The sequence below is a fragment of the Zonotrichia leucophrys genome, chromosome 4, assembly GCF_028769735.1.
Source record: "Zonotrichia leucophrys gambelii isolate GWCS_2022_RI chromosome 4, RI_Zleu_2.0, whole genome shotgun sequence".
NCBI lineage: Eukaryota > Metazoa > Chordata > Aves > Passeriformes > Passerellidae > Zonotrichia > Zonotrichia leucophrys.
Window position 1 is genome coordinate 70,285,923 of NC_088173.1, and position 16,533 is coordinate 70,302,455.

At 40.0% G+C, this 16,533-nt stretch overlaps 1 protein-coding gene across 1 annotated transcript in view; it reads right to left on the reverse strand.

Moving 5' to 3' along the window:
• The window catches only part of DNAAF9 (dynein axonemal assembly factor 9), a 91,251-nt gene that overhangs the window by 14,145 nt on the left and 60,573 nt on the right, over positions 1-16,533 (reverse strand). Inside the window, exons 22-29 of the mRNA XM_064712040.1 lie at positions 14,815-14,961; positions 12,186-12,274; positions 11,865-11,960; positions 11,451-11,568; positions 10,573-10,661; positions 8,389-8,553; positions 5,908-6,033; positions 3,917-3,954 (exon numbers count right to left, since the gene is read on the reverse strand). Coding sequence (XP_064568110.1) covers positions 3,917-3,954; positions 5,908-6,033; positions 8,389-8,553; positions 10,573-10,661; positions 11,451-11,568; positions 11,865-11,960; positions 12,186-12,274; positions 14,815-14,961 — 868 coding nt within the window. The remainder of the gene's footprint in view (positions 1-3,916; positions 3,955-5,907; positions 6,034-8,388; positions 8,554-10,572; positions 10,662-11,450; positions 11,569-11,864; positions 11,961-12,185; positions 12,275-14,814; positions 14,962-16,533) is intronic.

A 16,533-nucleotide genomic window follows, 5' to 3' on the forward strand; every position in this document is an offset into this window, starting at 1 on the left:
GGAACAACTGAGCCAGGATGCATTTCCTCTGCCTCCAACTATTCAAAGCAAAAATGAAACAACTGATCACACCAATTCCTGGTCTTTAACAAGTCTTAAATCACATTAATCCATGCAAAGGCTGCTTTACACACAAATTCCTGCACCAAATATTTCTGAGGCTGTTGAATTGCACCACACACTCCCAGTCACTGCTCTTTGCATCACTGACCCTTCCAAGCCAGAATTTCATTAACAGCACAAATCTCCACCACTGTTATTTCTCTTTTAAAGTTTCCACTCCAATTTCAGCAACATCCATGTCTGCTCTTGGAGGAGGAGGAAAAAGGGAAGAAGAACAGCGAAGCACTCTTTGAAATTTAAGCCATGCGCAGGCTTGAAATAGTATCAGGTTTGGGGATATTAATCATGAAATTAGGATAAAAGTATGACTAAGATAATTATACCATGAATAAGATAATATTTCCACCCCTGGACTATTCCAGGCCAGGCTGGATGGGGCTTGGAGCAGCCTGGGATGGTGGAAGGGGGTTGGAATGAGAAGAGCTTGGAGGTCCCTTCCAACCCAAACCATTCTGGGATTCCTGAGTCACCCCCACCACGCTGTGGCTGTGCCACAGAGCTGCCACTGAGTCCTGGCCTTGAAGAGGATCCAGAACTGTCCAGGATAAGCTGGAAAAGCTCTAAGTTAAAAAGAAAAAAAAAACAAAACAAAACAGGGAGTGTAATCCAAAGAAAAACAACTTCCTGAGAATTGGAAGGTGCCTCCAAGTCTTCAGTAATGAACAAATTTAACCTTTTTTATTTAAGTCGCCATTGCCATCTCTGTTTCTAAGAGATGCATTCTGAAGACCACCCAGTTTTGTTTAAGTCTTTATTTATACACTCCTCTAAAGAAAAGAACCCTTGCAGCCTGGGGAATAACATGTTCAATGGAAGCAGGAAAGGAACAGGAGGGATGGATTAAAAATACATAAGCTGTATGAAAATAATGGCTCCTCTTTGCTCCCAAACTTACAATGGGAATATTTAACAATGGTGATGTCTTAATTTGTGTTCTATATGAAATTGTTTCACAAGGGATGCCCTTGGACTAGGAAGGTATCATCTTACAGCTTCTGTGCAAGAAAGAAAGGACAGAAAGACAAAAAAAAAAATAAAGAAAAGAGAGACAAAAGGGAGTTACAGCACACAGATGGTGGCAGGAATTTCTGGAGAAATTTAAGGAAGTTTGCACAGGATACTCCTGTTGGTCTTTGGCTTTGTCAGTTCTCCCCAATCCCCAACTGCCTCTGTCAGTCTTGGGACTCTCCAAACAGAAATTGTGGAAAATCTCACTTTGATAACGCGCCCGGGAACCTCTGTGATACAGAAAAAGGCACCAAAAGGCAAAACAAACTCACTCCCCACGTGTGAAGACAGAAGGAAAAAGTACAGCTCCAAAGTCTAATTAATTCCTACTAATTAATTCCTACTTGGTTTTTCTCACACCCACAAAGTTCTGGTTTCAGATCTCTACAAAGCCCAGCACAGCACTGTTAGAGCTCTAGATACTGAGAATTTTTGACTTTCTGCACTAACAGACCCTAACTCCCAAGAAAACATTAATTTGACCTGAAGCCATAAGGAAAGCTTCCAAAATAAATTAAAAACACTAAAATTACAAGTGTATAGTTTAGTTCAAAGCATGTAGTATCACAAAGTAAAAAACTTAAGAGTTTAGGGTTTTAAAGTACAGTAATAGATAGAAAACAAATAAAAGCTTTAGAACAAAAGCTTCTTCTTCATAAGTTTGAGTAGGATTTTGTAATTAGACAGAAAAGTCTGCATTGTGGACTTCAAGTAATTAATTATTAAAAGTAGCATATAATATCACAAAGTAAAAAACTTCGAGTTTAGGGTTTTAAAATATAGTAATATATATGAAACAAATAAAAGTTTTAGCAGGAGAGCTGGTCCTTCTTCATAAGTTTGAGTAGTGTTTTGTAATGAGACAGAAAAGTCTGCATTGTGGACTTCAAGTAATTCATTATTAACTTAAAAGTAGCATATAATATCACAAAGTAAAAAACTTCGAGTTTAGGGTTTTAAAGTATGGTAATATATATAAAACAAATAAAAGTTTTAGAACAAAAGCTTCTTCACCTTCTCCTTCAGAAGTTTGAGTAGGATTTTGTAATTAGAAAAGTCTACATTGTGGACTTGAAGGAATTAATTATTAAGTTAAAAGTAAAAACAATTTAAGTATCATTTCTTAATTAGATAGTTTAACCTTAAAAAACCTTATAACAAAAAATAGTTACCTTATTAGTAAGATACTAAATACAAAACTCACTACCTACAAAACTGTAATATAAATTTTAAAAATAAGCATTTAAATCTTAACACAGAGTATCATCTCAAGGACCTTCAATCCCAACTTCAAAAACAAAAATCCAAAATGAATTATGCAGATGTAAATTCTCTATTACTGCACACATGGCACAATTCTGCATCTGTCTGGAAAGTTTAAGTGTGCCACATCTCACTTCAAAGCATACTTTTCCTCCTGAACCTTTTACACAAAAATTACCCCTATTTTTGTGAAAAAATTTCTTCCCACAAAGGGACCTCTAGGGTATCTGATGTCACATTCTGTGTCACAGAACTGCATGGCAACACTTTGCAATGTGCAGAAATTATTCCCTGCCACAAGAACATTCCTCTAAGCTCCAGTATTTGTAATTCTTGCAGCATTTTGACTGCAAGAAAATCAGCTACTCTTGTCCTGGGCATTTTGCAGTTTCTCCTTCAACAATGACCAATTCTCACCCAATCCAGCCTGCACAAATTCACTTGAAGGAAAACAAAACTTTGAGTGTTTTATTTATTCTTTCATAAAACAATTTTCACCTTTAACTTCTCTGTAGTTATTAATAATTCTTCATATTCTTAACATTCTCCTGCTCTCTTCAATTTTACCAGGGGGGTGTACACATGATAATTTTCCAATTTGGAGCACCAACACTTTTCTCCAAATAAAATATTGATTTATATAACAGCATCCACTTTCTGCCCAGCTTGTTCACAACTTCATTCTTTAAGGTTCTCTTCACACAAGAAAAAGAGGTGGCAGCACTGTGGCAGCCAAGCAGAGCAATCAGAAGAGCACAGAATCCTACTCTGATTTTCCTACAACTGCATTTAAATATGAAGACAAAATAAACCCAATATTAAATATAAATAAACCCAATATAAACCCAAATAAACCCAAAATTAAACCCAAAAATAATCCCAACCTTGCCTTGAACACTTGGGGCAGAGATTTGAGGGCAAGTGAGGAAGGATCATTTCCCATTATGGCAAATCCTGATTTAATTCCCAAGCCTGGCAAGGAGGAAAGTGCAGCCAGAGATTGAGTTCAGGAATAAAACTGAACACCCTGCAAGGACCCTCCAGGCCACACCAAGAGGAGGATTTGGGGAACGAGGTCACCCCACATTTTGCCCTTTTTAATAGAGCAGAAATGAAAGAAAAGCTCCATTTCCTCACACATCCCCAAAGGAAGGTGGAACTCCAGTCCAATCCATTTCACTCCAGTTCCAACAGCTCAGTTTAATTCATGATTTTAAGAAACCCATCCTGCACATGAGGACTTCAAAATGGATCATGCTCCAGAATTTTTACCTTTTCTGCCTGTTTGACAGAGTTTGTCTGTTCTTACCTCCAAGAGTTTATCGTGACTCTTTGTCTCATCTATTAATAGCACAAAATAATAAATACAGGTATTTATTTGGCCACATGGCTCAGTTATTTGCAATTCTTGCAGCATTTTGACTGCAAGAAAATCAGCTACTCTTGTCCTGGGCATTTTGCAGTTTCTCCTTCAACAATGACCAATTCTGTAGAGCTCAAAGTCAGGAAAAGTGACACGTACCTTGGGAACATTGGTCCAAGAACTTGGGAAAAAGAAGCCTAAAAAACCAAAAAGTTCACATATTAAAAATTGATATTATTATTTAAGTAAAACATTTACATTCACTTGGATGCTGACAAAATCTCACAAACCAAACCATTTTCATGCTTCTTTTCCTCAATCCATATAACTGCAACATCCTCACAGGTTATGTCTTTCAGGACTTTTTCCCCAAAAATCAGTTTTGTAGATGGTTTTAATTCTCCAACAGATTTAAGAACTAATTCCCACCATGTAATTTCTTCTGTACTCTAAGAAATAGAAGCAGAACTCTAAGAATTGAAGCAGAAATGCTATAATGTTATTTTAATTCTTATTTAAACAATAGGAATTTAAAGTTGGCCCTAAAGAATTGTGCCTTTCAAAGAGTGGGAACTTTCCAGAGAAAGACTGGATGTACAGAATGCAAATTTCTGCTGCTGTGCCAGACAAGAATTTGACAATTTTTGACAAAAATTTTGACAATGTTTTTCAGGAGCTTTGTCATGGACACAAAACCTCAAAAAGAGAAATTTACCTGTTCCCTTCCCCTCTCCCCTAATTCAGAATGGGGAAAAGCTTCATGCCAGCTCATGGAAGAGCTGGATCTCTACAGGGATGAACTCTGAGGCAGGAAATGGGTTTGATTTTCTTGAGTGCAAGTTTCAAGCCAGACATGAAATCCACTCTGTTCCATTCTCCCAGTGAAATCACCAAAGTTTCCCAACTGCAGGGTTTGCCATGGACACTGTGTGGCTATTTGGGAAATTCTTATCAGAACAAACTCCAAAGGAAAATAGAAATAATCTCCAGCACAGGCTGAGCCTCTGCCTTCAATTGCTTCTGCACTTGAGGAGAAAAACAGTGTGAAAGGACTGCAGGCTGCTGCTGCTAAACACTACACAGGACTAGTAACAGGTTAGTAAGTTAAAAATAAAACAGAAATAGAACTTGTCTTTCCTAGAATTATGGAAAGAACAAGTTTAAACAGCACTCCAGCATCAATTCACCAATTTTTTTATGTAATCTTTAATATTTGTTTGGTATCTCTGTCACAGAGACAAGAAGAAGCAGCAAGGTAAAGTCTATTTATTGACTACTGCAAAGCACAAGCAGCACCTTGGTTAGTGTTTAAAAACAGCCAGGAAATGTCAGGAATGCACTTTCAGAAACTGCTTGGGCAGTTCTCCTCTAGGCTGTGATGCACAGCTGGATCACAAACAGAAGCAGTGCTACCAACTCCAAAAACTCTAACTGCTGGAACTTACTTTTATCAAATCAGCTGCAAGGCATAATTAAAAAATTGGAGCGTTACAATTTTACAGGTAGGTCTGAGAAATGATTCCCATGTTTGTAGAAGTTTGGAGCACACACATTTACTATGAAATCAAACTATTTGCAAAGGTCAGTGACTTGGCTCTGGGACCATTTCCTCCCCACCCTGGCTCTGCAGTAACCCAGGATATCAGATTTTAACACTTGCAATGCTTTGGCTTCCGTGCTTTGTCATTCCCTTCCCCATTTCAGGCATTGTTTCCCTTCAATTCCATATTTGAAACCTGAAAATTCTTTTTAAACATCCCAAAGTAGTGGCAGAATCAATAACCCATGAGATGCACATCTCCATTTTTAATCTGACTTACTACAAGATTGCAAGAAAGAGAATTATTCAGAGTTACAAAGTCCTTAACCAGAAGATTTATATTTACACAAACTTTATTTATTCTTCTAGGAGCTGAACTCCTATTAGAGCTGAACTTCTATTGATATTTTATATAATTATACACCCAGTGGAAACCAAGTGCCATCCTCATAAACCAAACTGCACTTCCAAGCTCCTCCAAGATGCATTATTAAGCAATTTCATGGGATTTAAGTGGCTTTTAACCATCACAAATCACTAATTATTACAAAAGTGATACCAAAAATGGACATATCTGCTCTTAAATGTGTACAAATATTTCAAAGCACACCTGTGCTCCATGTAGCAGCTCAGAGGCTCCACACAGGTGTTGATTGTTCCAATGATGAAAGAAGATTTCACATCTGGGTCAGGGTGAGTCTGCAGAGCTTGCACAACATCAATAACATCAGTGTACCTGCAAGAATCCAAAAGGAAAAATGGGTTCAGAGATCCAGAACAGTTCCCTACTCAGGAAGAAAATGATGGCTTGGAGGAAAACTGGATTTCCAAAAGAGCTACAAAAAGAGATTGAAAGTAGCTCAGAGCTTGGCAAATCCAAACAAATTAAGCAAATCCAGCAAATAAACTGACTGGAGGTTACATTAAAATTAAATTATTAACAATCCAGAGAAAACACAGTGTAAACCTTGCACTGAACAACTGGCAGCTTGCAGAAAGCACAAAAAGCACAATATAACACAAACACTTCATGCCAAGCAAATTAAGCACAATTTCAGTTAAAAAATGAACAAAATAACAGCCTCTCTCATTTATCAGCATCCCAATTTAAATATGTTTCTACCACTAATGCATCCATTTTTTATCAGGACTTCACCACTCTTGCATTTTATCTCTGTATGACATCAAGGCTTAGGTGAACCTGAGTTTTAATTTCAGGTATTTATTTCTCAGCCAGTTACAAACTTTTATCTACAAATTTTTATTCAGTTATCAGCTGAATAGGATATTTAGAGAATTCCAGCTACTCTGAATGTCTACACCAACATCCAACTACCCATAAAGAATTAAAAACTTCCAATTATCTGTTCCTGAAGCCAGTGCTGCTACCAGATTATCAGTTATTTTGCCCATCAATGGATTTAATACCAACCCTACTAATTACACAAAAAAAAATTAAATCAATCTGGCTCCAACATGGTAAAAATGATGGTTTTTAACACTATCAGAATAGACCATAATGAAGAAAATGCTGAGCTCCATTTGTACACCCTCAGTGAGAAGGATGAGCTGGAAATCACTGCAGCCAGGTCAGGGTAGTGCCTCCCTCACCCGGGTTTGTGTCACCTTCTAATGACTCAGAAGATGATCCTGGTTCTCAAATGCTACATTGGAGATGGAAATGTCAAACACATGTAGGTGGCTCAGTGTTCACCTTTATCCCACAAGGAAAATGGCATTTATCCAAAACACATCACTAAGCCCTCCTCTGTTATCACCTGCTCTATCAGGCAACGAGATTTCTGCCAGTTTGATCTCTGCTGGCAGTTCTGGAGTCAGAATCACAGAACAGTTTGGGTTGGAAAGGACCTTTAAAGGTCACCTTAATTCAACCTCCAGCAACAACCAGGGACATCTTCCACTACTCCAGGCTGCTCCAACCTGGCCTTGGACACTTCCAGGGATGCAGGGGCAGCCACAGCTGTGCCAGGGTCTCACCACCCTCACAGCCAGGGATTCCTTCCCAATATCCCACCCAAATCTTCCCCTTTTCAATCTGAAGCCATTCCCTGTGTCCTGTCCCTCCATCCCTTGTCCCCAGTCCCTCTCCAGCTCTCCTGGAGCCCCTTTAGGCCCTGCAGGGGGCTCTGAGCTCTCTCTGGGAGCACCCCCAGCTCTCCAATGCTGGTTCCAGAGCAGAGGGGCTCCAGGCCTCAGAGCAGCTCTGTGGCCTCCTCTGGGCTCTCTCCAGCAGCTCCAGCTCCTTCTGCTGGTGGGACCTAAGAGCAGGGGCAGCTCTGCAGGTGGGGTCTCACCTGAGCAGGGCACAGGGGCAGAATCCCCCCTCCCCTGCTGCCCACAGAGGGTTCTGGGCTGTGGGTGCACCCAGAACATGGATGGAAAGCTAAGGACACCTGTTGCGGTGTGTTGCAATGTCCTGTTTTAAACTTCCGGTCCCTTCCCAGGTGTGCCTATGCCTCTCTCCCTGCCCCCTCGCCCCTCGCTGAGTGTGCCCTGTCAATCAGGCTAACATACCAGCAAGGCGTCGTGTGGTTGGTCCCTCAGGCCTGGGGGACATTGGATAGGTGTCCCTAGTCCCTTGAGACCCTGCCCCTTTCACCTGGTTGGTGGCTCACCTGTCCCCTCCCCTTCCCCTGCCCTGAGCTTAAAAGGTTAATGAGACCATGCGGCCTCTATTCTGTTGGAGGAATTGCCCCGGCTCAGACCTCTGTAACCATGGAATAAACATCTGGATATAACCCTCCAGCAGAATCCACTCCTTCCTTCTCTTCACCATCGCCAGAAGCTCTCTCTCCTGAGGTAAACGGAGTCCTGACAAGCCTGGACTTGTTCAGTGCCCCGCTGCACTTTCCAGCAGCCAAGGGATCTCTGGGGTAAAACACCACAGTGCTGCCTTTGGCCCAGCAGCGAGGGTCAGAACTGGCCCAGGCACCATCTAACTGGTTATATTGGGATTCATATTCCAATAGACACCATTTTAACAGGAGCAACAAAACCAACAGGGACAGAAAAGCTGAGTTTGGTCCGTATATAAACCAGAATTGCCTTATTCTACACAACAGCTCCTTACCCTTGCAGCACCACCAGGAGCCTGTTGTTCTTCCCAGAGCTCTTCAGGGTGGGCTGATGGACCCCAAGGTTCTGCTGGGCCTCCAGGAGCCCGGCCAGGAAGCGCTGGAAGTGGGAGGCACTGAAACACTGCGGGCTGTCCATGGTCTGCCGATACACAATCCACCTGGGGCACACACAGGGAGCAAGGCAGGTCAGCAGCTGGCACACAAAACTTCTGTTTTCTTCCTGTTCTCCTAGACTGAGGGCAATCTGTATTCTATTTGCCATCTGTCAGAGGTGGGGCAGTTATCTTCTGTTCACTGGGCAGTTTTCTTTATCTCTTCCACAGCCAATCCTCCCCCCAGGGAGATATCTGCTGTTAATGGGCCATAATTATTAATTATGTTTGTGGTGGGGTCCCAGGACGAGGGAAGAGATGAGAATTTTGACTCCATGTTTCAGAAGGCTGATTTATTATTTTATGATATATATTTTAAATTAAAACTATACTAAAAAATAGAAGAAAGGATTTCATCAGAAGGCTTAAAAGGAAAAGAATAGAATGATAATAAAATTGTGACTGACCACAGAGTCTGAGACAGCTGGACTGTGATTGGCCATTAATTAAAAACAACCACATGTGAGACCAATCACAGATGCACCTTTTGCATTCCACAGCAGCAGATAATCAATGTTTACATTTTGTTCCTGAGGCCTCTCAGCTCCTCAGGAGAAAAGATCTTAACGAAAAAGATTTTTCATAAAATATATCTGTGACATACATTCTGTTAATGGGCCATTAATTATTAATTATCTTCTCTCCATGGCCAGTGAGTGTCCCTGCAGGGCTGATCCAATTCCATCATCCCATGGGGAGATGCTCCGCCCAGGGGAGGAGCCAAGCATTCCTGCCTGGATCCAATCTGAGCTTTGGGACACCCCAGCAGCCTTTGCCCCCTGCATTGCCAGAGGAGCAGCTTTCTGCTGCCCTGCATTGCCAGAGGGAGCCCAGGCCCATCTGCAGCAGCCCTGGAGCTGCAGAGGAAAACTCCCCCCTTGTGCAGGATCCCTGCTGCAGCAGAGCCACAGCTGGCACTGCAGGAGGGCTGAGCCACAATTCCAACTGGACTGCTACCAACAGGGTGTCAGGTTGGGTTCTGACTCTCTCAGGGATTTTTCTTTTGTATTACTGTATGTATTTGGGTTTTTTTTTTTCCCTTTTCCTAATAAATTATATTTCTGACTTGGAGTCTCTCACTGCTTTCAAACCAGAACGCTCATTTTCAAGCAACAGACCAAAATGAAGTTTGACAAGGCCAAGGATTTCACATCTCTCATCATGATCTTGTTCCACGTGGGGAAGGGGAATTTATTTGGCTTTCTATCATTTCCAGCATATGCACATTCTTTACATGGCTGCCAAAGGGGTTTGTAGATGTTCTTTGTTGTTTTTCAATAAAACAGTGCTCACCAGCTTTTTTCAAAGCTGTACATCATATAAGTAATTCTGATCACTGGCAGTGATGCAGTAAACAGAAATTAGACAAATCCAATTCAAGACTCTGGGCATGAAAATATTTCAGCGCAAAAATGGGAAGTAACAATGACATTTGCAGGAAAACATGAGGAGATGTGTTATTACACAACCTTCAAAAGTCACCTTACGTGTTTGCCCTATAACAGAGCCACAAAACTGCACTGAATCAACTTGATAAAATTGAGTTAAAAGTAAGAACAGTGCAGAACATAGCTAAGATTAAATGCTAAGGTGTTTGGCTGTAAGAATTACAAGGGTAAGATTTTTTTTTTATTTTTCAGAAGCTCTATAAAGACACAGAGTGGCAAATTCCTATAGCAGATTTATCTCATTGCCATAGAACAGATGTCCTGAATGCACCTCAAATCAGGCTAAATTAAAAACCATGCTGTGGCAAGCACTGTTAGTACAGTCTTTTCTCAAAAAAAAAAGAAGAAATAAAGCATTTTAGAATCACTACAAATCAATAAATGGAAGCTCTTCACCACATGGAACAGACAACAAAGAAATCTCCTGTGCTGTTTTCCTGCCTAAATGTATAAATTTAAGGGTGAATCTGTCAGTCGGAAATTAGGTTTAAAAACCTAAATAAAACAGTGGTTAAGTTTTTTTTTCCTTCATGCCAAGCTGTTTTTTGGTGATCAGGGTAAGCAGAGCTGCACCAACCTCCCATGCTCCTTGGTAAAAGTGACAAGGAAGGAACAGAGGTCGCTGGAACGGCACCCGGGCAGCCCGGTGAGGATGGTGATGATCACCTGCAACACAGCAACAGGACAAGGCAAGTCTAAACACAAAATAACCACAGAAACACTGGTGCAGACACAAAAAGTCTGTTTGCTATGATTCATACTGATTTTTCTTTTTTTTTAAAAAAAATCCACAGTTAACCCACCTTAAAATCAGATTTTAAACATTCCTAAGGGTTTATTAATTGTCAGAATGGTCTCTGAACCAGACCCCAGCAATATTGCAAGGAAAGATTATATTTCTGCTGGTTTGGTTTTGTTTTCAGCAGATTTCAAAAGCTGGGAAGCTCCCAGGAAATATTTTCTCTGAAAATGCTATTTAAAGCCCACCTTAAACTGGACAATTGTTATTGCCCCTATAGAGAAAGGACTGTGATACAGATAATATCAGCAAATGTTAAATATCATGTGCTACCTCTATGCTATTTAAAGGACTTTTATGTTCCAGAGAACAATTCAGTTAAATTATTCAGTAATTCATAAAAACAAGCTGCTGCTTTAGGGCAAAGTCTCTCTGGACATTAGAGAAAACACTTCACTTAAAGATCTACACCTCATTTTCTGCCTCTCTTTCATGTGGTTGAAAGGCCATTTGCACTTCCAAAAGATTGTTTAAATGGAAAAGAATTAAGTATATAACCTGGGGAAAAAAAGGACAAAAAACTGCTGGTAGTGGAGGAGGAGGCAGAGCATGGCTGAACAGGATTAGTGTTTTATCACACTACAACAGAACTACTGACAGAATATTCCAAATATTCTATGTGAGGGGAAGGAATTATTGTGGAGTTGTTTCCTTACCTTATCACCTTCTGCTTTGCTGTCAGAAATGGTTTCTGACTCTTGGAGGAGGACAGGAAGATGTGCCCTCATCACTGCCTTGGTGCTGACACTGCTGACTGTGAAGTGCTGCACAAACCTTCCAAAAATAAAAGGTTTATTTCTTTACAATTGACAGCAAAAGATTTCATCCATCTAAATAGCTGGGAAATTACTAAAAAAAGATTTCATCCACATAAATAGCTGGGAAATTACTAAAACAAGAGCATGAAAAGGTCAAGCTAGAGAGGAAATAATTTATCTCAGAATAAAAACATCCTAATGTAAAGAGAGAATTATTTAAGAAATATTTTTAGATGGCTATCACATCTACCAAAACAGTTTTGTCTCATTTCTGACAGAATGAATCCCTTGGACACCAAAGTAATTTCTCACCTCTCCAATCCTGGAATGGCAGCAGACAGTTTCAGCTCCCTGCATCTTTCCCCTGAAGCAAAAGAGGCATTGAAGAGCTTCTGAACACTGGAATGCCTAAAAGAAGGAAATTAATTAATTAGTTAAAGGAGAAACCTAAAAATTTCTCTTCTTTAAATCACATGGGTACATATTAAATGGTACCAAAAAAATTTGAGTGTTGCACTAAGAATGCACCATTTTTTAAATAATTATCAGAATTTAATTATTATTATCAAAACCAATAAATAACAGCATTTTTCTGATTGCAGCTTCTGTGTAACTGCACTAGGAGGAACTTACAGCCTCTTTTGTTCCTCAGACAGGAATTCTTCTGGGACAACCCTTAAAGATAATCCTGAGTTTGTCTGGTTATGCCATGAAGAGAAAACCTGGAATAAAGCAGATTTATGCATGAGTGTCATTATTTTCCCAAACTCGCTGTGAATTTGTTTAGGAATTGGTTTTGCTCACCTAAAAATACAGACACATTTTCACAAGCCATTAAATATTGCACAATAAAAGTTTTGCTGCAAGAGAAGCTGTGGACACATCCCTGCAAGTGTCCAAGTGTTGGATGGGGCTTGGAGAAACCTGGGAGAATGGAATGAAATGTGTCTTGAGGTCCCTTCCAATTTTAAAATTCAAATCCACTGATAAAATTTTGCAATCTTTTCTTTGGCTAAACTGGAAGAGCTTTAGGAATTTACTGATATGGCCTGGTTTTCCCTGATAGAAATGTAGATGTTTATGGCCCAAGTGCTCTACAGAAGGAACTGAATTAATTCAAGTCTCTTTGAAGCACTGCTGTAATTTTCATGAGGTGAGATTGCAGCAATCATTACTCAAAATTGAAGAAAAACTCTATTCCCTCCCAAAAGAAAAGGAAACCCTTCGTTTCTCCAGGGAATGTTCTGGCTCCCATCCAATTGCTCCAGCCAAGACACATTAATCTGAATGGCACTGGGAACCTAAAAATCAGATTCAGATGAATCACAAAGTCCTGTCAGTGTTTGGAATTTCCCTTCTTTTCATAAGTAAAGGCAACAGCCATTGTCATTTTTCACAATAACTGTCTGCAAGACAAAACAACTGGGGGGGACACGACTGCTTCCCATTAAAAACTCAGCATCCCAAACACAAGGGTAGGAGATAAAAACCATCAAAATAAAAATATACTTTTGATATTAACAAAGGCAATCTTGCTCATGCAAAAGGATCCACAACAACCACTTCAAAACACACAGAAGGGACTGAAAGAAATGCCTGGGAGAGATGGAAAAAAGGAATGGTCAAGGGAAATTTGTGTTCTGTAAGAGTCAAAGGGTTGGGGATAAAGTGAAAACACAGGTCAGGCTAGCAAGTGTTAGAAATATAGAAATATATCAGGCCCAGAAGAAATATATCAGACCCTCTTGTATAACTTAAAGAAAGTTTAAAAAAGAGCTTTGGCATCAAAGAAAAAAATGAGAGAAATCAACACATCCCAAAGTCTAAACAAATTTTCCTCCTGCTCCCTTTAGAGTGAGGATAGCAAAGGCATCACCTCAGATTTCATCTCAGTCTTTAACAAACCCAGATTTGGGTAACAGGGCAGTTGCAATTCCCTAATTCCAGGAGGTTTGGAATAATCCAAGGACAGCTCCAGTGAGTGAGATATCAAGCCAAATAATTGAGAAGAGTAGAAGCAGCATCTAAATTTTAGTGAATCTTTGTAACTTGTGAGGCACAGAGACTTTCAGAAGGAATTTTGAAGGAAATCAATAAACACCTGAAGGTAAATACTGACAAAATACTTTAATATATTTCCATGGTTTACACAATCAGGTAGAGTTAATTTGATGAAGAGTTTTGTTCATGAGAGAATACCCTGAAGACAAAAGATTTGTTTTATCCGCTTGAGCAAAGCAACTGGTGTGGTGCCAAATGAAAAACTTAAACTGCCCAAACTGAACCTCAGTGTGGAACTGCTCACCAAAAAAAATTAACTCAAAGGAGGACAGGAATAAATAGCCCTGAGAAAAAGCAACAGAGGAAACAAACACCCTCATCTCAGATACTACAAACAGTTTGGATATCTACAGCCAAAAAGCAGATCAAAAGAAAAGCATTACAACTATCAGAAGAAAAAAGAACATTTTATAGGCATAGATTGAAAAGAATCTGGTTTTGTTTTATTAGGCCAAATAAAGCAGAAAGAATAGGTCTGAGATTTGTGAGCATCTCGAGGATGTGTTCTGGTGTAGAGAAAAGAAAAATAAAACAGATATAGAAGTAGAATTAATAAAATAGGCTGAAAATTCAAATACAAACAAACAACAGATTGCCAACCATTCAGAGTGGAACAGTGGGAGGAATTTAAACACTTCAGATAAAAGGAAGAGACATTTTATGGGACCATTAATATGACCAGTGGGGACTGCTCACTGAGCTAGGTGGTCTTTTCCAAGCCAGTGTGATGAGCACATCCTAAAAACCCTTGTGAAGCCCTAAAATCTCCAGGCTCATTTCCTCAAAAGCACTATTGTTATAAAGTTGGGTTTATTAAAAGCCTCTGCAGCACAATGCAAGAAGCCAATCGACTCAGGGAATAACACAATGCCATATGGGAGACTGAAAAACTTTAACTCCACTTCCCCAAGGATCAAGATCCAAATGTGTCTGACCACAAAAACACACAATGGAACCTCTGCCACTCCATACAATCCCTGCAGCAAATTAGACACCAGAAATGCAGCTCAGAAAAGGAGATTTTAGAGCCCTGGCTGCCTCCAGAAGGCAAAGTGAAAGCACATGGGAGCATTAAACACAACAAGCAGCACCAGCACTGGAAATTCTTACAGAAATTTGAGTTTTTCTCACACATCTTCAACACACACAGAGCAATTATGTGGTTTCTCCCCCACCCCAACAAATTTTTTTTTCCCTTTACCTGGGAATAAAAAGCTTTATAAATCTTTCTTTTGGGGAAAAGTGCAATCACCAGAAAGTTGTTCTGGGTGTGGAATTCAATGGGGAGATGAGGAAGCAGGGAACTTTTGAAGTCTATAAAGAGAGCAGCAACAACGCTGTTGGAATCCTGGAAAAGAAAGAAACATGACAAATTAAAATGAATATTTTCTACTTTGCATGGCACAGAGATGGAGCAGGAGGGGTGGAACACAAATATCTGCAGGTACTGGAGATACCACAAGCTCAAAACAAAGGATCTGAGTTTGAGTAAAGCACTAAATTTTGTCCTGAAAACAAAGATTAAATTTTAGTATCTCCTCTTGTCCACACCAAAATCTACACCCTTCCTCTGCTACTGCTTCAAACAACACCTCTTTGTCTAAACTCACATCTCCAACACAGATAGCAGATGAAAACTGAATTAAATGCCACCTAAAAAGGTGACAAGGGAGGCTGAAGCCCTCAGGTTGTGTTTCCCTCAGAAGAACTGAACTCAGGTTCAATTTTTTTCTGAGGAAATACTGACTTTTTTTGGGTTATTTTTTAGTTTGTTTTGGGATTTTTTTCCCCAGAGTGGTGGGAGTGCTCAAGGCCAGGCTGGATGGGGCTTGGAGCAACCTGGAAAAGTGGAAGGAGCTCCAAGCAGGGGGTGGAACAAGATGGTTTTTAAGGTCCCTTCCAACCCAAATCATTCCATGACTGTGGAATCCAGGACAGGATTTTATACACAAATCTGCAGGATGCTGAAGTGTTTTATATTCAAGCCCTTTTCACACCAAAGTTTTAGAAAATCAGAACAATTTAGAAGCACGAAGCATTTCTGGGAAATGGGAATTCAATTATAACAGGGTTCAAATCAGAATTTTAGTGGCATCCCCTTCACTTTCAATAGAAATGGGCAAAGAACTCACTGTACTCATTGTTGAGAAGAAAAAGCTCAAGTTGGGGAGCTGTTACATAAGAATTGGTATCAACTCAGAGACATTTGCAAACAGAATCTCTCTGCTTTGCTGACTGAGGGATTAATCATAAAAATAATCCTCTCAAAGTCACTGAGGTCACTGAAGAACATACAAAAATATTCTCCTCAAAGAGAACAATTTCTTTTAAGAGAAAATGGCTTTTGGAACAGAATCCACAGATCCTGGATTCTTCAGGATGGTTTAGAGATTTCCTGAGAAGTGACTTCAAGGCCAGCTCATCCACGCTGCTGTCAGCACCAGAAGTGTCCAACAAAATCAGCTCCTGGAAAACATTTTGGGCTCCACAAATTGAAAAAAGCTGAAAAGCAGCAGCAGCAGCAGCAGCAGCAGCAATAATCCCCACAGACACGAGGTTGAAAGGAGCCAGCTCCAAGTTTTACAAGATGTTCATGTCATTGTGAAATCTAAATATTGCTTGGTAATATTTGTTCCCTTGATGAATGGCCAGAATCTCCCCTGCCCTGAATGAGTGCCAGGGATTTCAGGAGCTCAGGGGCAGCTCAGTGCCCAGTTCCTCAGAGCACAGGAGCACAATTCCAGATATTTTCAAGTTAAAAAGAAGAATATCTCACAGGCATCATGCTAAAGCTGCTAAAAAATCTGAATTTTGCATCACTTCAAAGTTTGTTATCTTTTATTTTCATCAGAACATTAAATTCTCCTTTTTCTTTTCTATCCATATTGCTGCAGGAACTTTTGGAAAGAGCAACCAATGA